The sequence below is a fragment of the Phlebotomus papatasi genome, chromosome 1 (assembly GCF_024763615.1).
Source record: "Phlebotomus papatasi isolate M1 chromosome 1, Ppap_2.1, whole genome shotgun sequence".
Taxonomy (NCBI): domain Eukaryota; kingdom Metazoa; phylum Arthropoda; class Insecta; order Diptera; family Psychodidae; genus Phlebotomus; species Phlebotomus papatasi.
This window is the reverse complement of record NC_077222.1, coordinates 74588869-74613625: the sequence shown is the minus strand read 5'-3', so window position 1 is coordinate 74613625 and position 24757 is coordinate 74588869. Positions and strand designations below refer to the sequence as shown.

Below are 24757 nucleotides of genomic sequence, written 5' to 3'. Positions count from 1 at the left end.
GGGGAAGTGGCATTTCACGAGAGCTTTCCAAAAAGCCCTCATTTTTTAAATTATGACAATTAGAACCGGAGTTATGGCCATTTTAAGAAATTTTTTTTGGACCCTTATAGCTCGGGTCAGGGGGGTCGGGGGACCTTAAGTTTGGTATTGATGGAAAGCTCTAAGGCCCAGCTATAACATACTAAAATTTGAGCCCGCTCGATGCCATAGGGCCGGAGCTATTTAGAAAACAAAAAAAGGGGGTCTTCAAAATGGCGGAAGGAGGGGTGGGGGGTGGGGGGTCAATGCACCATGTTGCAATTTTCATACGATATTTAACCTTTGCCGAAAACCGCAAGTCGATATCTTTTTTAGTTTAGGAGCTATTAAGCTCCAAAGAGCGGCCGGACGGCCGGCCGGCCGGCCGGGAACGTAACTTAGCCCCCCATATATTCGTGATCAGGAAGTGGCGAAACACATTTTGGCCAAGTTTGAGCGCGATCGGAGGACATGAAATTTTGTTAGGATTATAGTAGGTGAGATTGTTAAGAATCTCACCTAATATTATTCATTGGTGTTGTCAGAAAAATTACTTAAATTTTTGGGCTATTTTTGTTCCTATCGTTCATAAGATGCACAAAATACACCGAATTAGACTCTATTGGACTTTCCAAGGTTAGATGTAAAACTTATCATTGAATATGTTTCTCAGTTTAGTTTTTATTGTTGATTTTCAGTCCGTAAAAAGTGTCTCGTCGTTAAAGGGTTAAGCACAGGCGGTGCATTTTATTACTATTTATTACTTATGAAAATATCTTTTTCTAGACATTCAGTTACTTGTAGCGGGCGTGACTCGAACCAAGGGCCAACGGTTTTGCCCAGTGCGCCACTGAGATCCCCTAAAAAATAGAAATTAAGAGCAAAGGAATGATTTTTTTCCAAATCGCGATTTTCCCTGTGCATAAATAGCTCTACTTTTTCCTACAGTGAGTGGTGTTCTGATGGTTGGGAGAAAGGAAGTTGGCGATCCTGATAGTCTCTTGTCTGTTTCATTTGCATTTCTCGTGCGTGTTAGATATATAAAATGTATGTATATAGTTTGATGATTGCTAATGGTTGTATAGGCTGTACCATGTTATTTGTCCGTTGTATAGGGGTATGATTCAATTAGATGCACTAATGTCCACATGGGATGGCCATCTATTGGGTTCCTGTTGATACCTTCCCGGGGAGGGGGGGTGGGGTATTGATTGAGAATGGAGGTGCCGGAAGTTACTGTAGCGATTGAATAGTAAATATAAAAGTGAATTGACAAGGATGGTACGCCACAGCCCACATAAGCATATCTACAATGTATGCACAGAGATGAGATGAAAAGGGGGGGGGGGCAGAAAGGAACTTGAAAAGCCAGTGAGACATCATGGAGAGTGTCAGTGGCTTTAGTGTTTGTAAAATAGAATGGAACTGCATTCAATTGCAGTTGCAATGTGTATTGATTGGACAAAAATAGAAAAGGGATGAGTGAAATTTTGAAATCCAACTGAGTTGTTCTATACTCTCTCCTTTTCGTCTCACCTTTCTCTATATAAGAATTACATTAGCTCTCCATCTATGCACTACATATATATACACTATCTTGGATCACATAGAATCTTTTTGATGCATTTTTAAGAAGGCCAACCAACCAAACTATAAACACATTTGTAGGCACGACAGAACAAACTGGGGTTATCACGAACATTGATGGTACAGTATAACGTGATTATATATTCTGTTATTTTTGCTTTAAACTATTGATTTTGCACGTTTTTTTTTTAAATAACACTACAGTATTTCTTTAGTCTTCCTATCTCTATGCAACCCTTGCAGGTGGATTAAATGAACTTTTATGTATCTGTATAAAAAAAATGCTTTTTGACAAAATTATTTACAATTTACACCTTTGTACATACAACTTCTAATTATAAATATTTTTTTAGTAAAATAATAAGGTGATTAACTTGTGAGCAGTTGGCTTTATGTATTGAATCCAAATGCTTTTAATTCGCTAAATTTCCAAATTGGTTTTCTTTTTATCAAAATTTTCCTTTCTTTCCTCTTCCCAACCCCCAAAAATCACCAATATTTCTAGATGATTTGCGTGGCGAAGTGATTGTACCACCTGCGAAGAAACTGGAGGATTTAATACATTTAGCTGAACTGTGTGTGGATCTCCTGCAACAGAATGAAGAGCACTACGCGGAGGTGAGTCCGTCACAAAATCATAATAATTCAATATAAACATGATTAATTAACAAATTAGCGATAAAGTAGCTATAACTTTATCCCTCCGACCCATGTTTCACAGCAATAAATCACATTTTCGTGTAATAAGTTAATATTATGTTAAATTTTCAGTGACAGTGAAGAAAAAGTTAAGGGATGGGGCGGGGGGGGGAGGTTGTGGTAAATTTTATGAAAGATTTTCCTCGTCGCCAAGATTTATTCATTCTTCATTGGAAAAAAAGGAAGCATTCTAAAGCAATGTGGAAATGCACATGCAAAATAAATAATGAATTAGTGGAACAATATCACTAGAAGTGCACAACAGAAGTTTGAATAAATCTTTCTATTTTGCATAGTTAATGACCAGAATAAATTTTTGAGTGAATAGAGATTGTTGCATATTTATGAGAAGGGTCGAAAAAAAAAGTATTACACAAAAATGACTAATAATAGCACACCGCATATTCATAAATCAATTACTTCTATTCAATTTACAACTACTTCTATCTCAATCATACAACAAAAGAATCAATGATAAATTTCAATGTTGTCTGCATGCTTGTATATGTGGAAAAATTTCCTGAAAGAGGAAATGGCAGTGTTTGAATGACTAACCTCCTTTTCTTTCACATTTTACTCTTTTTTTCCCATTTATGCATTATTTTTTCCCTGAAATGACTCTCCATATCTGACATTCATAATAATACTTCTTCATCTCCGTGATTTGTGGCCCAAGGATCATGAAGGGAAATGAGGACTTTTTTTCATTCTTGCATTTCAAATTGGAAATCTTTGTACCACTTCTTGATTTGTGGGATGTATCTATGGTGAATTATTATGATTTTGTCAGGGTGGGGAGAAATTTAAAAAAAAAAAGAGAATGTTACTTACACAAGGTATTGGGGTTTTCTTCCGGAAATTGATTATTGGAGGCGCAAAGGAAATCCTTGATTTATGTCATACTTACACTTGAGACAATAAGTACACGATCGTAAAGATATTTTTTTGAATATTTAATTTTCTCAACTTGAATCGTTGGATCGACTATTAAAATTTTGTATATAGAGGATTGTAAATTTTACCCTGGTATTCTTAACATGCTTAACAAGTGCAGATATTCTACACAATGTCAACCGCTTTATGTTTAATCAGAGCTGAGGTCATATTATGCAAAACCTTAGTGTTTCAACATAAAATAGTAAATAAACTGCAGCTGGTACAGATTTCATACGCAATCTTAACCGTTTTATACTTAATCAGTGATGTTTTTATACAACCGTTTTACACTTTTTACATTGTGAAAAAAAAACGATGTGAATTTGATATTATTGAGGCTACCAGAATTCATCGAGAAAAGGAATCTCAGAAAAATTCATCAACTTATTCCATAGCATTCGTGTCTCCGGCTCCGATCTTTCATTTCGAAATTGCGCTCCAAATACACAACATCAATAAATTAAGATCTTTTTTTTCTTATAATTTTTTTATCCTCAAGTAAAAACTGGGATGAAAAAAAATTAAAATTGGAAATAGAGTTTGTTTTACGATTTTTAAGTGGATTTAATTTACACACTAAGAAAAAAACGGGGGTGCGATTACCTTTTTTTCCTCATAACCTTAACACTTTTTAGGTATAAAAAAATATATAATTAAAAATATAACATTAAAATATATCAACATTTTTTAATGCTAATTTTACACCTTTTAAGGGTAAAAATAACATGAAAAAGGGTAACTTTAACCCCTAATACACCTAAAAAGCATAATATTTACACCGATTTCGGATCAATACTGCAGGGTAAAATTAACATTTCCGGAATGTTATTTTAACTTTTTCGAATTTCTCTCACTCAGTGCACATACAGTAAGACTTCAATAGTGGCCAAGCTCTGAAAATTTTAAATACCAACTATGTAAAATACTTTTATAAAGACAACTTTGAAGAAGTGATCCAGTTAATGCAACGACTAATAACTTATACTCTTAGATAACTTTGGAAATTTAATAGGTATGACTATGAAAAAATCACACATAAAAATCAAACGCATTGACACTGTCGGAGTTGCACTGCAATGTAAATAAAAAAAAAATGCAATTTGTGAATAAAAAAGTAAGTGATTAAAAAAATTAAAAAGTAATTATAGTCACTGTAAAATGCGCATTAAAGTTGTGTAATTATATAAAGTTATATTAAATTTAAACCATATTTCGATAATTAAATATAAATTCCAAATTACTCCTAAAACACAGATGATATTTCTCTAATTATGACACTGCAATAGCTCTAGGACTTTTTTTTTGAGTATAGAAAGATATCCGGTGGCGTATCTGGAACAATTTCTATGTTACATTGCACGGCGAGTCGTTGAATTGATCTAATAATCGCCCGTGTGATAAAGTGATGGTACATATAATGCGGCAAGAACGAGTGCTTCTAATGTTCACAGACATTATGCCCAGAGGGTGGTTAGTATGTACATGATGACTGTGGTTAAAGTATATGTACTTTCTTACTTTTTTTTTTAACTAAACCCAGTCCATGCTAATGGTGTTGCAACTAATCGATTTCGGAAATTGTTTCTCCCACCGAAAACGATAAAGCTTCCCCATTTGTGCGACTCAATCGGGGCCCAACCGATAAATAATTCACGGAAAATATTGGAATTTTCGATAAAGGAAGTGAGGGTACAAGAAAATAAAAAGATAGAGGCATTTCAAAAGAAACGTCCGGTTTAGATCACCATGATATTGGTGTTTCAAAGAACCCCAATTACCTTTTCTCCTCCTTATGTACCACTTTTACTCCTGGGTTTCCATTCAATCAGCCCAAAAAACACACTGTCCATTTTAAAAGTGGTTGTTAAAGTAGATTAAAGCGGTTTCTTTTTATAATTATAGTATAATATGGGGAAGTGGGGCACCTTTCAAATTGAGACACTTTTGAAATAAGGTTTTCGTCCTATTTTTAAATGGTAATTTAGCTACTTAAACCAATTGTGAAGCTAAATTATAATGATAAAGCTTTTTTACATTTAAAAATAGGAAAAGGACCTATTTCAAAGATAAGGGGAATTGGGGCACCTTTGGCATAAGCTTCACAAATGATTTATGGAGCTAAATTATATTATAGTGAGGTCCAGTTCCATTTAAAAATAAAAGAGAAAAGCCCAATTTTAAACCTGCTCCAATTCAAAGGTGACCATGTCTCCCTATAATCTATAATAGCACTAATAATGTAATAACTAACATTCCGGTCGAAATACGGATTCTAAATAGGTTTAGGTGAGACTATTTTGAGCATTGAGGCTATATTGATATACGATTTTTTCGCATACTTCTGAAAGATACTGGGCAGTAAATTTAGTTCCATTAAGGCATTATATTTAGATCATTTAGATCCACACTTATTTTTATTTAGAGCTAAATTACATTATGTTAAAGCCCAATTTCCCTTAGAAATATGTGAAAAAACGTATATCGATGTAACCCTACAGTTCAGAATAGCCCAACCTCTCCCTAAATATATTTTGTGTCAAATTTATTAATTTATGATTCTGAATTAAAGACCTATAATTATGATCTATCTGTTTCAATCTTTCCTCGAATTTTCTTCATTTAAAGAAAAATCTTAAAGGAGCTTGACATTTCCATTTAAATTCCGTATGGTGAAGTTTGTTACATTTTAAATTAAGGCTTATAAAGAAGTTTTACAATTTAAAATGAAATATTTTTGTTGAAAAAATGAACAACAATTTAACAACAAATAAACAAGAATTTAAAGAATTACGGTGTAATTAATTTATATAAATATTGAGGGGTATTATGACTTTTTAAATTTTATTGTCCTATAACTCAGAATAGGAAATCTCTAATTTTGACATTATAATTTTGAAAATTTTCCATTTACAACAGATATAAATAAGATATTATTCTGATTTGTATAAAAGAATTCATATACATATTTTTTTTATTCTTCGCGATTTAAATAATTTTTTTTAAATTAATTTTCATTATTATAGCCAATATCTTCAATTTAATATCAACTTTAATAACCACAAATTGCATCTCTTTGAGAGATTGATAGTGTGTTTAGCACTGAAAATATGCAATTTACACATTTTTTCTTTATGATCCCGGCTCAAATTTCCATCTTTTTAGTTTCTAAAAACCATTTTTTTCTTTAAATATTCATTAATAACACTGTAATCTCTGTATTTGGTGTAAAATGTCTCCTTTGTCCCTTTTCTATCATTTTCTTTTACTCTGAAAAATGTATGGAGGAAATGATATTTGTATGTATGATCACTCTGTTGATGCATAATTGATGATGCTGGAAAATTTTGTTGTCTTTTCTTTTCTATTTCTCTCTCTATCAAAAAGAAAATCTGTGTGTATTTTATTATTTTTTCTCACGAAGGTGGTGAATTGTGGAGAGATGAGAAAAATATTACTATAATCTCTTTTAATATTGGGATGATGGAATCTTGTTGTGATTTATGTGTTGTTGTGTTCGTGTATAGTTGCGAAAAACTGATGCTCCAGCTGGTGACCAGCAGCAGCCTGTCCCACCAGATGGGACTGCTACAACTTCCGCTACCACTACTACTACTACAGCTCCTTCTACAGCTTCTTCTACGGCCAAAAACACGAAAAACACGACCACGACCCCGTATCGATATTGCATGCCAACGCATGCTGTCTACACTTTTCCGGCTCCAACGGCACGTATTATCAAATAATTAAAAAAAATAACAAGAAATATCAGTTATTTTAGACGTTTTTTAAAAAAAATGTTCTGTGAAACAGAGCAGTTAATAAGTTTTTTATTGGTATAATAACCGCAATTAAACTTTTTTTGCATTTTTAATATATGGCAAAATTAATATAAATTTTTGCAACATTTATTTTGCCATTATATAGTTTTGTACGACAGAGTTCTTTCACAACTATTTTACCATATTTCACAGATTTAGCAAGATTCTCTGTATCAGTTCTGTTTTAGCTATATTCTCTTGAGAGTGATTCAAGAGTAAAGTATGCATAAAGTATGCAGTGAGAAGCAAATCTTGTTCCAAGCAATACATTTTCATTTTAAAACCATAATATTTTCTTTATTTCTTTCAAGAGACAAAAGTTCTGTTTTCAAAATCAAATCGATTTAAAAACAAAAGGGTTATAACAAGAATTTTAAATTTCAATATACTTGTTGTGGCTTAAGAATTCATTATCAGTGCACTACTTGGGGCTTACTTCTAACTGTTCTTGCAATCCTGAGTAAGGATAGATAGGGGAATATAGGCATGGTTCGAACACAGTGAAACTTCAAACGATGGAAGTTTTTTTCTTTGTTTGTAAATAACTAGTTCGAAATTTCTTATCCAGAAGAAAGATAATTATTAACCTCATAAGACAAGGTGAGAAATGGTAAGCCAACTTTTTGCAATCAAAAAGAAAATTCGCATCGTTTGAAGGTTCACTGTGTGCGAACCATGCCTACATTCCCCTACAAGTAGGGGGAAGTGAGGCACCTTTGAAAATGGGGCACCTTTGAATATGGGGCACCTTTGAAATTAGGATTTTTCACTTATTTTTAAATAAAATTGAGCCTTATCATGATACAACTTAGCCGCACAAACAGATTAAGAAACTAAATTCCATTATGATATGGCACAGTTCAACTTAAACCTAGGAGAAAAATCCTAATTCATTCAACATTCAAAGGTGCCCCATTTCCCCTTAAATAATTTATCGTTCTTATAACGTATTAGAGATTTCAACAATACTATTTGGAGAAAGAAAATTCTTCTTGGATATATGAGAATAAAGTTCTTGTATTTTTCAATATTTAAATGAATATTTTGAATTTTTTCAACTGGAGTCCTTCACAGAAATTGTGTTTATGGCTAATCAACCTTAAAGTTACAGGGAAAGGTTTTCAGGTTTCGCTCACACTCTGGCTTCGAACACTCTATAGTTTTCCCATATTCCTTTAATGAATCTGACCTAATTTTTTCACGGAATGTTTTACTTAAGACTAGCTATTAATTTAAAATATATTGCCATAAGGTCAGATTCATTAAAAGAATATGGAAAAAATATAAAATGTTCGAAGCCAGAGTGTGTGCGAAACTTAAAAGCCTTCCCCTATTCATTGGATACCGGGTTATCAATTTATTTATTATTCCAAGACTAAATTGAAGTTAATTTCTTTCGGCTTCTTAAAATTGCATTATTAAATTTCTTTTGATTGAAGATATTTTGACACTATGATCAAACAATTTGGAACGAATGTATGCTTCTCACTGTTATATTTAATTGCTGTTTAGGAAAAAGCGCAATATATGATTCTATATTACAGTAAAGAAATATCTTGCAGAAATCATTAGTAGATTTTGTTGAGAGAAGTTGACTAAATTATGCCTCTTTATGACATAGTTACTTTATGTTTACTTTTTCCCCTTTTTGGTTCTCTGTAGTAAAATACTTTATATTTCTTCTTTGTACAGAGAATTTAATATTCTATCTTGGCTTTTTATGATTAAAACATAAAAAGACATTCATCAACACATACTATAATAAGAGCCTTACAATAATTTTCCTTACATATCCATCGTAAGATGAGTAAAAGAGAAGCGTCTCTTTTGCAACAAATTATGTTCATATCGTGCACATTGGAAAAAAAAATCATTGAAAGATATTTCAATAAGTTGGAGAAAGTTTTCCTCTTCGTTTCTGCTTTCACTCAATTTCTTCCTTATAAGAAATTGTAATGGATCAAAAATATACATACAACACTACAAGTTCATTCATTTTATTTTCCAATCTTGTTCTTTACTAAAGTTTTGCACTAACAAAATACTTCACCCAACACAATCAAATACAACCAAAACAATGAAAGATAATTTAAAAATTAATGTTATTTAACACATTTTTCAATACAAAACTATATAATTAGGAATTTTTTTGTAGACTTTTTTTACGCAGATTTCTTCTCTGAATTTCTTTTATAAACATTATTTTCCATTATTTTAGACATATTTTGCATTTATTTGCGATGTATATTTATATTATTTCTGGAATAGTCGACGGACCATTTAAGAATTCATAGTTTATACAATATTAATATTATATTCGTCAATCAAAATTGATGAAATTTGAAATCATCAATAAATTTGAAACTTATATGAAAAAAAAATGCCGCAATGCAATTTTTGCCGAGAATCTGCATTAAAGAGCTAAAAAAAAAGAATCAAAAATAAATGCATTTGATCCGGAAAAGTATACACCCAAGTATTGATTTTGTAATTTATGTGCCAAACTGTTTAGCACCTGAATGATTATGCATTTATTCAATGGATTAGCATATTTCGTATCTCTGTGTATTATGTGTCATCCACTATTTATCCACATATTTTACATGTCCTAAAACTCCTAAACAAACATTTAAAATTGTACATACATCTTTAATAATCTGTATCACTGAAAGAAAAATTTAATAAGGCAAGTGAATATTTACGTATTTTTTCGTTTTGTGAAATTGAAAATCTCATAATTATTTTAGAAAAGATCATATATAAAGAGAAAGGTCATGGGTTGATGTTAGAATCATTTGAGATTTATGCGGAATACCACAATTTAAATATTTTGAAGCGGGTTGTTATGAATATACTGTAAAAGCTTCACTTAAAATAATTTTTGATCGGGTTGCATAGGGCAATTACAATTAACTAACGTTGATATTTTAGAACTTTGATTATTTTTGGAATAGGATAATATAACGCATGTAAAACAAATCATCACCAATAATTCAATTAGATGTTAAGATTGAAGCCAGAATTACAAGGTCAAACTGGCCTTAATTTTTTATTGCTTAAATCGATAGATAGAGTTCTAAGTGTGAAGATACAGAGACGAAAGCACAGGAACGCAAGCAGATTTGCAAGCGCCCGGATGAACGTTCAAAACTTTGAAGCGCTTCACTTCTCATTTTTACAATTTCTTCTCATTTCCAAAAAAAAGATTAATAAAAAATCTATGAAAGAAATGAAATGAATAAAGGCTTATTCTTTTCAGAATTAAATTCCCTATACTTTGAAACTTAATTCATATTAATAAGTAAGGCAACTTCATTTTACAAATAAAAAGTAATTCTGTAGCTTTTTTAATGTTCAGTCCATGAAAGTTTAGCCCATTGCGAGTAAATTAAAAAGTTTTTGATCTTGATTCGTTTTTGCAGTACACTACACATATTAGGTGATATTTCATAAAGAATTTTTATTATGTTTGTACAAGCAGAATGTGTTGCAATGATAGTGAGAATGAATTAATTCATCTTGAATATTCGGAAATGCTTAAATTAGGGTGAAATGAACGTCTATTGACACTTTAAGAACTCATGTCAGCACCTATTGACACCCTACTCTGTACCATTTGGGATATGAAATTTGAACATCTTTGTTTATAGTAAAAGGTATATAACAGAAAAAACGTTATATTACTTATATTTTACTAGATACATTAAATAATTTTCAAGATTTTGGCAAAAGTGTCAATAGGGGTTCCCTGTCGAACAGACGTTCCTCCGACCCTATTATTGATAATAATAATAATAAATGTGGCAAAATTCCATTAGGGACTAGGCCTTCATGCAAGGGGAGACACGCGGATGAGATTTGTAGTTCTATGTCCCATGGAATCAAATGCAGTGAAGCTTACTGGATGCAATCCGAACACCTTTAACACCAGAAAAATTCTTGGTGACTTAAAAGAGATTCCAATCCGAGAAACTTGCATCATAGAGCGAGTACTCTACCACTTGACCCGTTAAATTTTTCGAAAAAAATATCATTTACTTTAAGCAAGGAATTTTGTGGGTCACAAAGACTAAAAACCAGTATATATTTCCCCAATTTTTTTTTTCAACATAATGAAAACTTATTTATTTTAAGAGTTTAAGCAGGTAAAAGTACAATATTTAGACTAATATTTTCTGAAATTGTCATTTAAAAGTTTTATAAATTCAGCCGTCGAGACGTGAGTTTCTCAAACCTTTTTTAATAAAACTTACTTTGCTGTAGTCACAATTACTCAGAATAAATTCGTCCCAAGCGAAAAAAAACAAATATTTCCAGTTAGAAGATGAGTTAAACTCGTGCTTCAACGAAGGATTATAAAAAAGAAAATTTGCATTTCTGGGAGAATTTTATCATTTTCGACGTATTTTAAATCACGTTTTATCTTGTAAAAAAAAAGTTGTGATCAAGGAAATAAAACAAATCAAGAAGTAACAAGAAATATTTGTTATTTTCTTGACTTCAGATTGATTTACTTTGAGTTAGTCATGACTACCGGATAATAAGTTTTTTTCAAAAAAGGTCTCCACAAATAAAATCCCAACAGCTAAATTTTTGAAATTCCCTAATGAAAATTTCAGAAAATATTATTTAAATGTTGTATTATTGTATATTCAAAATTTAGAATTATTTTTTTAGGGGGAAGTGGGGCACCTTTGAATTTGGGCAGCTTTGAAATTGGGCTTTTTCTCCTACTTTTAATAGAAACTGGACCTTTTCATGATTATAATATAGCTCAGCAAATCAGAAAAAAGCCAAATTTCAAAGGTGCCCTAATTTAAAGATACCACATTCTCTCTATACTGAAAGAAATAATTAAAAGAAATATGTTGTTGTTCAGTCTTAACACGTATAACCCTTTAACATTTATAACACCAACAGGTCAAAATATTTAAAATTCCTCTGTTCCTGTGAAATTTTTGATTCAAATGTTGGATAAGACTCAATCATTCTCTAAGTCATCACGTAACCTTCCTTTCTTAGTTCCACAATATTCGTTGTGGAGCTCCTATTTGCGTTAATTTTCCTAAAAATTTTAAATTGAACGCTCTTGAATATTTTCTTTCAATGATACACTTAAATACAATTTTTAATCATTTTCAAAGTATAATAATTGTAACAACATAAATTTTATTTTCTTAAATGGTCTCTATCGCTACAAATGCCTTTATTCTAAAAAGAAAAGACATTAAAAACACGATTTTTCACCTACGAATTTTGCTTTTTTCTCTATTTCTCGCTAAACACACTGAAAAGCAACATCTAGCTCTTGTTTTCAGTTTTTTTTTTTGTAAACTTGTGTGGATTTTTCTTCTTTTCTCAATTAATAGTGTTTCTTTGTTTTTCGTGTTCGATAAAAAGCCAGAGTGGGTGTGAGAAAAACCTCTTCATTTTCACCAAACAAAACAGAATATTCTGTGAGTGAATATGAAGAGGGTAAAAGCATAAATTCTACAAAAAACAAAATGAAATTCATTCGATGGTTAAAAAAGAGTCTAACGTGATTGTATACCTGCAAAAATCAGACTGTTAAAAGCAGTTTTTCTGCTCAATTTAACATTTTTACTTAATGATATGTTCTAAAATTACTAATATAGGTATATGAAAAGGATGATAAAACTATAAGACGAGGTTTCCAATATAGGAACTTTAGTGTAAAAGAAAAAAATATAATAGGATTTAAAAAAAAATCACCAGAATTCTTCCTGTGATTCCATAGAGAAAATGTAATATCGAATAAGTTTCATGCTGGTTTTTCTGTAACTTATGTATCTTACATATAATAACGTACTCTTGCTAGCTACAGAGGTGTACAAGAGTGTTCGAATGCCTTTTATAAGCCAACTCGCAAGTTTTAGTAGATTTTTTGTACAAAGTTCAAAGTGTAATGTTTTGAGTTAATGTTACAAGAATGTTTCTGTTAAATGAATTTGTAGTCTTAAAAATTTATATCTCAAAATAAAATGTAAAAAATTTCTAAAAGACTACAAGTTCATTAAATGTTTGTATTGAATTGCTTACACTTTAGCTCAAAATTGGTTTTGTAACACTTCTTGCATGCAACTGTACATAACTTTCTTTTCTATACATTACATAGTGCTCCTTGTACCATACTGAAGTAGTGTGTTTGAAAATGTTTCATGAAAGAAGGAGAAATAAGTTCTATATCACATAAAATATGCTGTGTGAGTGCAAGTGTGCGATTTTGTAGCAAAAGTAGATGCTCTACACGCGAAAAAATGTGCATTTTTCTCTCTTATACAACATACTTTTTGGCTAATGACGATTTTTTTTTTGTGGTGGTCCTACTTCACATGAATAAAAATATACATACAAAACATACTGTTATGTGTGTGTAAAAAATATATATATATGAAGAACCACTGCAGCATTTAATACCTAAAAGATAATTAACAAATCGCCAATGCACCACAAAATAATAATTTTTATCTGAGCTGGAAACTATAATAATTCAATGCTGAAAGCTTCGAAATTTTCTGATTTTATTGCCGGTTTTGTTTTTAAAACATTTTTCGTTTTATTAGAGATTTTTTTTTTAAAGAGGATGTAGGTATGGGAATAATAGATCAGTCTGAATAATGAATTATCCTTATTTGTCTCTCAATGATAGGCTTTTGCATGGTTCTCGGACCTACTGGTGGAGCATGCTGAGATATTTTGGTCACTCTTTGCTGTGGATATGGATAGGGTACTGTCGGAACAGGCACCAGATACATGGGATTCCTTCCCGCTGTTCCAGATCCTCAATGACTACCTGAGGACGGATGACAATCTGAAGAATGGGCGCTTCCATCAGCATCTGCGTGATACATTTGCACCACTTGTGGTGCGCTATGTGGACCTCATGGAGTCCTCCATTGCTCAATCCATCCACAAGGGATTCGAAAAGGAACGCTGGGAGAGTAAAGGGTAAGTCCCCACGAACTGCTTGCTTTGGTGTGGTAAATCTGTTGGCCCACCATCTTTTTGCTGTTGTGTCCCTTTCCTTGTGATGATGATGAAAAAAAGCGGCACCCATCTTAACCCTTAAAGTGATTCCTCCATCAGCAACGGCTGTGCAACATCAGAAGATCTTTTTTGGAAGTTGGACGCATTGCAGTCCTTCATCAGGGACCTACACTGGCCCGATGCCGAGTTCCGTCAGCATCTCGAGCAGAGGCTGAAGCTGATGGCCTGCGATATGATTGAGTCCTGCATTCAGCGCACCGAGGGTGCCTTTCAGCAATGGCTCAAGAAAAGTGTAACCTTCATCTCTACGGACTATATCATGCCATCGGAAATGTGCGCCATGGTGAATGTGATTCTCGACGCAAAGAATCAGTCTTTCAAATTGTGCACCATCGACGGAATTGATGTGGTGAGTCGAGGGTACTTGTTGAACTTGCACACACATCCCCTCAAGTTTATTGTGACACTCTTCTATAGGCTATAACTTCTTATGAATTTTTGCTCACTTCTGCATTATATCTCGTAAGCTATTGTTGATCTTGAGGCAAGGGTTTTCTTTTATACCTAGGTTCTTTTACAATCACACTGTGATACTACAGTGCAGTGGCTTATCTTCGATCGAACTTATGTGCTTTCTAAATCCCTAATTCTGAAAATTTCGGTCTTTAAAAGAGAATCGGTTGGCTGGCAGTAATGTCTCACAGCGCAAGCTTGAGAAGATATCCAAAACTATTGAAGTACTTTAATCGATATAATATACACTATCACTGATTCGAAATCCGAGACAAGTTACCGTAATACAGTCTAAATGGTCTTAATAAATAATATGAATTTTGCATGAGCCATAAAACTTATATTATCTTAAGCCAAACCGTTGTCTTGAGGATTAATAAAGAGGGGAATGGCTCAGTCCCAATAAATTGATAAAATATTGATTATAAGTCTTTAGTTACATTGTAGGTTTCCTTAAGACCGTTTCAAAACTGCCAAACATGCGTATCCCTTTTTTATAGGCCCTATCTATTCCCTAGGTTTTTGGCGAAATAATTCCATCTGTGACCACCAAATATACCTGAGCATCCCTTAAACTTAAACCATTTTATACATATCAACAATTAATTTTATGTTTCGAAAAAGTTTTGTCGGTCGGACAAAGTATGATATGCCAATTTCCGGTTTGGAATATTTTATTGTAATAACACATTTCTGTAAAATTGCTGTCCAATAACTGTTTCTGCATTACGGTAATTCCCTTTTTAGTGTATTAATTTTTTTAAATAACTTGAAAACTTTCCATAACATACATAGTATCTTCGAAAATTTATCAATATCTTTACGAGTAACTTTTTATTTTTAAAAAGTTTGACCGTCTGAAAAGTTTGACCGTCTGAATATTGCATTTATAAATCGAATTTGTAAGGAAATATTTTAATTATTTTCTTTTAAACGCATAATTTTTATCAAACGTGTTTGATACACATTTTTTCACATTTTCTGAAATTTAATCAGAAACCTTTTTATCAATTTTTCTAATTTAGTATCCTGCAGGCTAATTTCAGAATATTCCGAAAAAACAGATCACATTTGATAATTCATCAATTTATTCGTAATTAATATGTTATTTTTAATTTTCCCAAACGGCAAAAACACAATGGAAAGCATTCATGAGGTTTATATTACACGGATCAGATTTCACTTTAAGATTTAATCTCGTTTTTGAAGGTCTCGAATTTCTAAGTGTTTTTAAAAGATTTATATAAAGGCAAATTCAAATTAATATAAGTGGGTGTTATTGCAATCCAATTTGGAACATCCGATGAATTAGAAAAAAAAACTCTAAAAGTTGTCTATTCTATAGAAGTTTTTTTTGGCAGTAAAACTTTCTCCTTGGGTTAAACAATATTTAGTGAATCTAAATTCAGACCTTTTAGATGAACATTTATTTTCAATAATACTATACAATCGAAGCTTTTATTTTAAAAAGGGTTAGGGTGAAAGGAACATCTACTGACACTTTAAGAACTCGTGTCAGGACCTATTGACACCCTACTCTGTACCATTTGGAATACGAAATTTGAACACTTATCCTTATCGAAAAACCCAGATTAATAAAAAAACGTTATAATACTAAGATTTTATTGAATGCAATAAATAAATTTCAACATTTTGACAAAAGTGTCAATAGGGGTTCCCTGTTGAAGAGGTGTTCCTTCGACCCTATGCTAAGTAACAAGCAAAACCACTAAATTTAAAATTAACTTCAGACCTAAAACAGCCATTTGGCTTCACTTCTTTATTTTCTTATCCGTCAATTTTTTTTTTTTTTTTGGAAAATTTTGACTTACAATTGCGTTATAAAAAAGCAAACAATTTATTAAGTATTGAAAAATTAATAAAATTGGTTGCTATTTAGGATTTTAAGATCTTCGGGAACTGAGCTAAACATCTAGTCTGAAGACAGCTTGACGGCGTTATCACACTTGCACATTAAGATTTTAATATGATTCACATTTATTGTCGCTTGTGAGCGTCCAAATATGTTATTTGTGTCCTTGAGTCACTTAATATTTGGGGTTTTTCTATTTATTGGTAAAGGAGTGGACTTGGCCTGTAAAAATAACTTTAAATTTACCCAAAGCATAAACATTTTTCACATTAAAAAATTAAAGAGAAAATCGCATTAATTTTTCGCATTAATGCTATAAATCAATTTATATCACATTTTGCGGGCCAAGTCTACCTTTTTATCAACAAATTGATCAAATTTTGAATATAAAATGATTCAAACACATAAATTACACATTTGGACTCTCACCAGCGACAATTAATGTGAATCATATTAAAATTTTAATGTGCAAGTGTGATAACACAGTAAGGGTCTTAAATCTAAATCAAAATTTATCCTAATTGTTGATTGTTAGAAAATTATTAAAATTAAATCTAGCAATAAAACTTTTTTGGTCTGAAGAAGCTTTAAAATCACTGTGCAGCAAAGTTTATATGCTCCATTCGTATATTTATAGGATTTATACACTAACCAAATTTAAAGTGAAAAGATCACATCTCTAGTAAACTTAACCAAGTTTATTGTTCGCCTCTGACGTTTTTCCCATTTATATTACAGAGAATTGTGGAAGTCTTTACAATTGAATAGGCAAACAACTTTGCGGAAAAAAATCGAGACAAAAGAATTTGTCTTAATTAAATTGTCTCAACGCAGAAAAGATGTTAAGACTTTCTAATTGAATAGAATCATGAAGAAAGAATTCCTTGAATCTTCATTTAATGCATTAAACTCTTAACTCTGTGTTTATTTGTATATGAAACATTACTTCTTCATAAACTTATTCATGATTGAAATGCGAATAATTGTATAAAATGTCACGAAGTAATCGAAAGGTAGTGTATAAAGGATTCTCATTGCGTTTTCCTAGCGTCAGCATCACTTTATTCCAATCCAATTCACCTTCATTCTCATTGCACTCATCTGCTGGTGACATCCAACTAAAGGAGTCATGTCAGAAATAATATTTCCAACTTCATCACGCTCTTTGTGATTCCAAATGAAATGCTTCATTTTATGCCACGTTCATAAACTCCAATTACATCGTGAGTGCAATAATGTTAGTAATCATACTAAAAGAACGCCATAAGCGTTAGCATATTTTGACAATGTGTTGAAACCTCTTTTGAAATAACGAAAATACCATAATATTGCTACTTTCACATACATATTTTAATTTCACAAAACAATTTCAATTGAAATTGTTATGTGGGGATAATGCAAATAATCTACAAATTCCGTAGAAATCAATAAATTTCCATAATTTCATCAAGGCTCAATATAGAGAACATAATTTTTATATATTGCAAATTTCCCACTTGAAAGAAATAATTTAATTAAATTCACTGGTGATAGATTATTAAAAGTTGGAACGTACATTAATTTAATATGATAGTATGAAAAGGTTCTTTTTCAATTGATATAAAAACATTTATTAACCTATTTATTTTGGATAGGTATTGGAATTATAATTTTTAAAATATACCTACTTTCATACTTTTGGGTAATATTTTTTTAAACTTAATTATAGTAATGCACATTTTTCATATCGATTGGATACTTATTAAATTACGTCCTATTGCGTTACATCTCACATAGCTGCATATAAAACACAAAATGACTGCACATTAACGCCAAGTATCAATAAAGTCCTTTTTATTTCATTTGAGTGTAATTTGTATATTTTTTTTTTCTTAAGTAATTTATATAAAAACCACATAGGGTAAGTGTACCAAATTCCGGCCAGCTTGCAATTTCGGCCACCTTTTTTGTTCCTCGAATTTCCATGAACTTTTAGATTTGACGTACTCTAGAGATTATACAATGCAAAAGAATAACAAAAAATGTAGCTTCCACAAACGAGATGACGTGAAAAAGATGTTAGAAGAATTCCCGAAGGGCAAGGAACTATGAGAATGAAGGTGGCCGAAATAAGGCACCAAAGCTATGTCTACATTTTTATTCATTTTAAAAGGTATTAAGAATGATTTTAGAGTAAATAAAGACCGTAAAATCTTTACAAGTTTCCAAGCAACACTCTTTAAGAAGAAAGAATAAAAAAATCAATTTGAATTTAAAATATTGCATTTCAAACTTGAGACTTTGACGCTTGCATGCAACTATGCCGAAATATGGCACACTTACCCTAAGCTAAAGTAGATTCAAAACGAATTTACGAAGCAATGAAATACTTAATTTATGTTGATGGATTTAAAATGCGTAGTATTAAATTACAAGCTTTGAAGAGTGATACTTTTATTCTTTTTTTATGTAAAAACGTAATTTTCTATTTAAAAAAAACTTAATTAAATACTTATTTAATACCATTAAATATTTTAGTTTCGTCACGTTTTGGGATTGGGTAGAGCTTAACCACACATTAAGTGCCATCAAGTTCTAGTACAGTATGGGAACGCCATAGAAGTAAAATATTTTACTGGAATAAATATTTAATTAGGAGTGGATAATGGTCTATTTGTTAATTTTAATTATTAAACAAAATCCGTAGAATAATTAAAAACAAATCATATAGATAACTCTTAATTAAAACTTTTTTGAAATACTGCAATCCTTTATGACCTCTCATTAAACATATAATTTACTTAAGTAGAGGGAAAAGGGGTATCTTTGAATTAGAGCAGCTTAAAAATAGGGCTTTTCTCCTATTTTTATATGGAACTGGACTTTACCATGATATAAAAGTTAGCTCGACCAGGGGCCCATCAATCTTAATAAAAAGTGAAGCTATTTTTTACATTTCCTTGTAAAAATTTTGCAGATATTGTACCGCAACTTAAACAAATTTGCTCGTAGTTCTTATATTTTTTCGTACTTTTAGACGGCTTTTACTGCACATCTTCGAAAGATATCAAACTGATAAGTTAATTCTCTTTAGGAAAAAACTTGCCATTAGGTTTCAGTGCCTCTTCGCAAAAACCTATGGAAAAGTGAATGTCAGGACGGGAGGTCCTTGGCTCAACAATCTGATTGCGAAATTAAATTATAAGCCTCAATTTCTTTTAAAAATAGAAGGAAAAACCCAATTTCAAAGGTATCCCAATTCAAAGATGCCCCACTTCCCTCTCTTGTTGGATTTATTTTTATTCTAATAATTTTATTTAACAGGCAAAATTCAAGACTAAATCTTAAAAACCCGCTTATAAATGTTCCTGATTTTTTTTGTTACTTGAGTAGTATTTTCTTGTAAAGTAATGTGAGTATTGTTTGGGTTTAACTTCAGATATTAGGATTAATAATTTGTGTTCGTAATATTATACGGTAAACCAGTTAGTTTAAACCAATTGTTTGATTGCAATTGAACTTTTATTTTGGAAGTAAATGCCATTCGTCATAGGGTCGGAGGAACGTCTGTTCGACAGGGAACCTCTATTCACACTTTTGTCAAAATGTTGAAAATTAATTAATTTATCTAGTAAAATATAAGTAATTTAACGTTTTTTGTATAATATACCTTTTACTATAAACAGAGATGTTCAAATTTCGTATACCAAATGGTACAGAAGAGGGTGTCAATAGGTGCTGACACGAGTTCTTAAAGTGTCAATAGACGTTCCTTTCACCCTATAAATATTAATGAAAACTATAACTATAACATTTCGAATTTAAAAACAAAACTCATGCAAGATGAAAAGTATTAATTTTTAAAAATGTATTCATTTGCAAATGATTTCATGCATTGCAAATAGATTCTTTTTAAACTATGTTAGTCAGAACATCTGCATTATATGGGATTTCTCGAAAAAGTTTCAACTTTTCAGTAAAAATTCATGTTATTGACATCTTTTGCTACTCTAAAAAACTATGATATGCAAAATTCACTTTTTAGTAAAATTATAATAAACTGACCTAATAGTCTATTTAAAATCAGCCAAAAAATATAAGAAGAATAAAATACAAATGTGGATAAATTAGAGATACTGTAGAAATGTGCAGTAAAAAAATAATTTTGGTTAGAAAAAATAAAATTTCATCATTATTAAATTTAAAAATTTAAAAAATTAAATTCTTATGTAGATTTTGACAAAGAGTAAATATAAGTTATCATTTTACTAGCAATCATCTTAGAATCTACTTATATGAATTACACCCTTTCTTTGTTAATTTTTAGAATCTTTACTGACCGAATTTAATTTTCACTATTTATTTCTTTTTCGCATATAAAATTAACAAAGAACACAAAAATGATAAACTTTGAATTCCTATAAATTATATACTTAGAATTTAATCAGTTTTATTATACTAATAAACCTTGAATTCACACATTAGTTGTTCATTTCTAGTGATTCATGGTTCAATACCATTAGCTTTTTTTACCATAATAAATCGCATCAATTTCATCTATATCAATTGATTCATTTTTATCAAAAAAAAAGGTCAGGCCAAAATGACATATATTTATGTGTCTATTTTTTACTACACCCTAATTTAAAATTCAATAATGCCTAATTAATGACTCTCTGTCGCAATTGTACATGAGGTACAGAGGAAAAGCTCAAGAGCGAACCCAAAGCAAAGAGGTTTAATGTAATTTGGTCTGTTGAAGCGAAATAAATGGTAAATTTTTCATTTTGTCCAGTGACTGGCTCGCAAATGAGAAAATCAACAGATATACCCGCAATACATAAAGAATTAAATTTCAATTTCCTCTCTGATGTACATTATAATTTTAAATTGGTAGATAAAATTAATATGAACGAAAGTATCCTGAGGAAAAATTTTTATACATATGAGAGCCATATTCAAAATGAAATTGGAGTGAAGAAAAAAAAGTATCTTCACTTTCAGCATTTATCGCTAATTTATGAGTCAGTGAATTTTTCATTGAACTGTAAAAATGATTATGCAACAATTTCTACCTTATTTTCAAAGTATATTTCAGTTTTTTTTTTCGGTGATGGGTTTGTTTATTTTCTCGCAAAGGGTAGTAAAGAGAATAACGAGGAGCAACATAAGTGATGTTTTTTTTTTAATGTAACGTGTGAAAGATGCATGAGTGAAATTTATCAATAATGTTGGTACATTTTCCTTTTTCTCGTGAATAACACATTTTTTAGCATCAATATCACGCGAAGATTGATGATCAAATTGATAAGACACTGGCAGCTATGAATCAAGGGATTATCAGCAAATTGATGTCTGTACTGGAAGCGTCGCTGTCAAAGCTTTCGCGGTATGATGAGGGCAGTTTGATTGGCAGTATTTTGAGCTTCACGAATGTTTCGGGTTCGGGCAAAGATCTCGGGCAAGGCTACGTGAATTTCACGCGAAACAACATGGACCAGATTCGTGGGAAGGTGAATGATGAACTGTGGATTCTCAATATTTTTGAGCAATGGTACACAGCCCAGATTAATATGCTGTGCAATTGGCTGTCCGAACGTCTGGATCACTCACTGCACTACTATCAGTGCACATGTCTGGCACATATTGTAAAGGTAGGCATAAGTTCTTAATTGGATTTTCATAAGGATTATGTATATACTTAAATCACATAATTTGCCACTTGTTCCGCCCTCGCGTGCAGAAAATCTACTCGGACTTTGAGCTGCAGGGTGTGATGGAGGATAAGCTAAACTCCAAGGCATATCAGACAGTGTCTCAGCGCATGCAAACGGAGGAAGCCACATGTGCCCTCACTGCTCCTGACGGCGAAGCAGAGTGAGTATTCTCCTTAGATATCAATTACTTTGTTTCCGCTACCATTGTTTCACCTCACAAGGTCAATGATGTGAGAAAAGGAAGTAATATTGCAGGACTCTCAATTCTACTTCCGTTTTACTCAAAGAGCATTTTGCAATTCAAGGGGGGGGGGGCATCGGGTTCAACACCTCTTCGTGCTCCTATTCCCAAATGAATGTGGACTTTAAGCAAAAGAATTTACGACATTTTAGTTCTTCTTGAGTTTAGGCTGTTTACTACCATTCAGATAACACTAATTTCCTTAAAAATATAGGTATACCCAGAAATATATAACTTGAGGGAATTCGTGGGTCCGGTCTGAATACTAAAGAACAGCTTGTTTCTCTTTATTTTTTATTTTTTTTAAATCTGAAAAATACAGACGTTTGATTATGCTTTTTGGACACCTCTCACTTTGCAAAAGAACATTGCAAAAGAAAAAAAAACTTTAACCCGGACAAGGGATTTTTTGTTTTATCGATCATAATTTATTTTATAAGACGAAACATGTTGTAAAATATGCCAAAAATTATATTTTTGGTACAAAATTCTCCCAAAAATCAAAATTTATTTTTTTTTCCAATCCTTAATTCAAGTACGAGTTGAACTCACCTTCTAATTGGAAATTTTTTGGTTTGAGATTAATCTACTATGAATAATCTTGTCCACTGCAGCAAAATATTTTTTTTTTCCAAAAAAATTTCTAAAAATAAGGTCACCATGGCTGAATTTGAAATATATTTAAATGGAAATTGAAAATTTCAGAAAATATATTTTAAAAATGTTATACTTTTTGACCCTTAACCCTTTAAGGACGAGAGGGTCAAAATCGGGGGTAAGAAAAATCACTTTTTCTGACTCTTTGGTTAGAGCAATACACAACTTTAGATGACCGTAGGAAAAATTTCATTTTTCGGTCACCGGTGACCCAATCGTTCTTAAAAGGCTAAGAGGTTGAATAATTTATTTTTTATTATATTAAAAAAAATTATAACTACATTAAGTATTGGGTGATTGTATAAGTTCGTGGACTACTTTTACAGGCGTGATTAAAGTGTATCCTATAGCTTAACCCCATCATTTTTGTTAACTTTTTTGCTTGTACTGGAAAGATTATAGTGTCTTACATCCCTATAATGCCAAGTATCCTTCAAATAAGTCGATATGTCCATTGGAGGACTTTTGTGGCATAAAAAGGTGCTTCTTGCAGCATTTAATGTTAGGCTAATTTAAAAGGCGTCCAAATGATGGATTTCCTCGAAAAAGCATTTTAGGCATTTAGTTTAGTTCATGTTCTTCTTCTTAGAATGATTAAAAATGTCTTGGAAAATTTTGAAATAGGGATTTATCCTTAGAAAGATCAACTCCATTTTAAACGGTCTCTTACATTGATGACGATATTGTGAATATCCTAGTGGAAGAAAGTTTGTGGATAACATTTGAAGAGATTGTTATGATGTTAGACAACAATAACTTGATAATATTTTACTATTTAGAAAAGCTGATATGTTTAAAATCTCGATACGTGGGTGCCACATTTTTTGACTGAAATGCTTAAGGGGCATTTTTCTACCTCCTAACTTCAAATAAACTTGCACAAGCAATCAAATAAAGCAAAATTTGGAAAAACTTTTCTAACAATGAAGTTTAGTGACTTATATCATTTGAAAATTTATTAAACTCTCTTTCTAAGTGTATTAAAATCTCAAAATCGCAAAAAAGTGAATTGGCCCCTTGTAATTTCCAAGGAGCGATAGTTTACAATCTCATCACATTCATACAAGAGAATTGACCTATATAAACGTTTTATTATTTCCAAACACATCTCATGCGAATACTTAGATTAGAGAGCATTATTTCATCTAATTAAGACGTCCTTATAATGTTTTTTTTTCTTGATAATTTAGTACACGTACAATAAGTATATCTGATTATTAGGAATGCTTTCTGTTCTTGAAAATCCATTAAAGTACTTGCTATATATCACGTCTTACACTTTTTTTTATTAATGTGTCAGCTGCTAATGATGACCATTAGGATTTGGGGTCATGATGCAATTATATTTATATAGGACACGTGTACTTAGAGAGACAGGATGGGTAGTCGGGTGGTTGGAGAGCCCGACTCCACCAATATATTCCTGCCCATGTCTTCAAATCTATGTGATATTGAAGCTACTTTCTTCGCTATTGCAGACTCCTATTTATGCAAACAAAATCAGATTACTGTCTAAACATTTTGCCGCATTCGAGAAAGCTTTGTAAACCAATATATCTAAACCAAACTTGTAACAATTCTAAGTGAATGAAATTGGATTTTCAAAAACTTTATTAAAAAAAAACTTATTGAAGACAAAATATATTGCTGTAAAAATCAAAGTATAATGAAATTTAATTTGAGTTCAAGTGAAAGTAGAATAAGAACTTTT

At 31.4% G+C, this 24757-nt stretch overlaps 1 protein-coding gene across 19 annotated transcripts in view; it reads left to right on the top strand.

The window, feature by feature from the left end:
• LOC129802195 (calcium-dependent secretion activator) overlaps positions 1-24757 on the top strand; it is a 211057-nt gene that overhangs the window by 171340 nt on the left and 14960 nt on the right. For 6 of the 19 annotated variants that reach the window (XM_055847876.1, XM_055847850.1, XM_055847833.1 and 3 more), the window contains exons 10-16: positions 1687-1725; positions 2111-2223; positions 6765-6965; positions 13729-14027; positions 14151-14475; positions 21705-22085; positions 22175-22308. In XM_055847876.1, coding sequence (XP_055703851.1) covers positions 1687-1725; positions 2111-2223; positions 6765-6965; positions 13729-14027; positions 14151-14475; positions 21705-22085; positions 22175-22308 — 1492 coding nt within the window. The remainder of the gene's footprint in view (positions 1-1686; positions 1726-2110; positions 2224-6764; positions 6966-13728; positions 14028-14150; positions 14476-21704; positions 22086-22174; positions 22309-24757) is intronic. The other 13 variants (XM_055847920.1, XM_055847912.1, XM_055847895.1 and 10 more) reach the window with 6 other exon arrangements.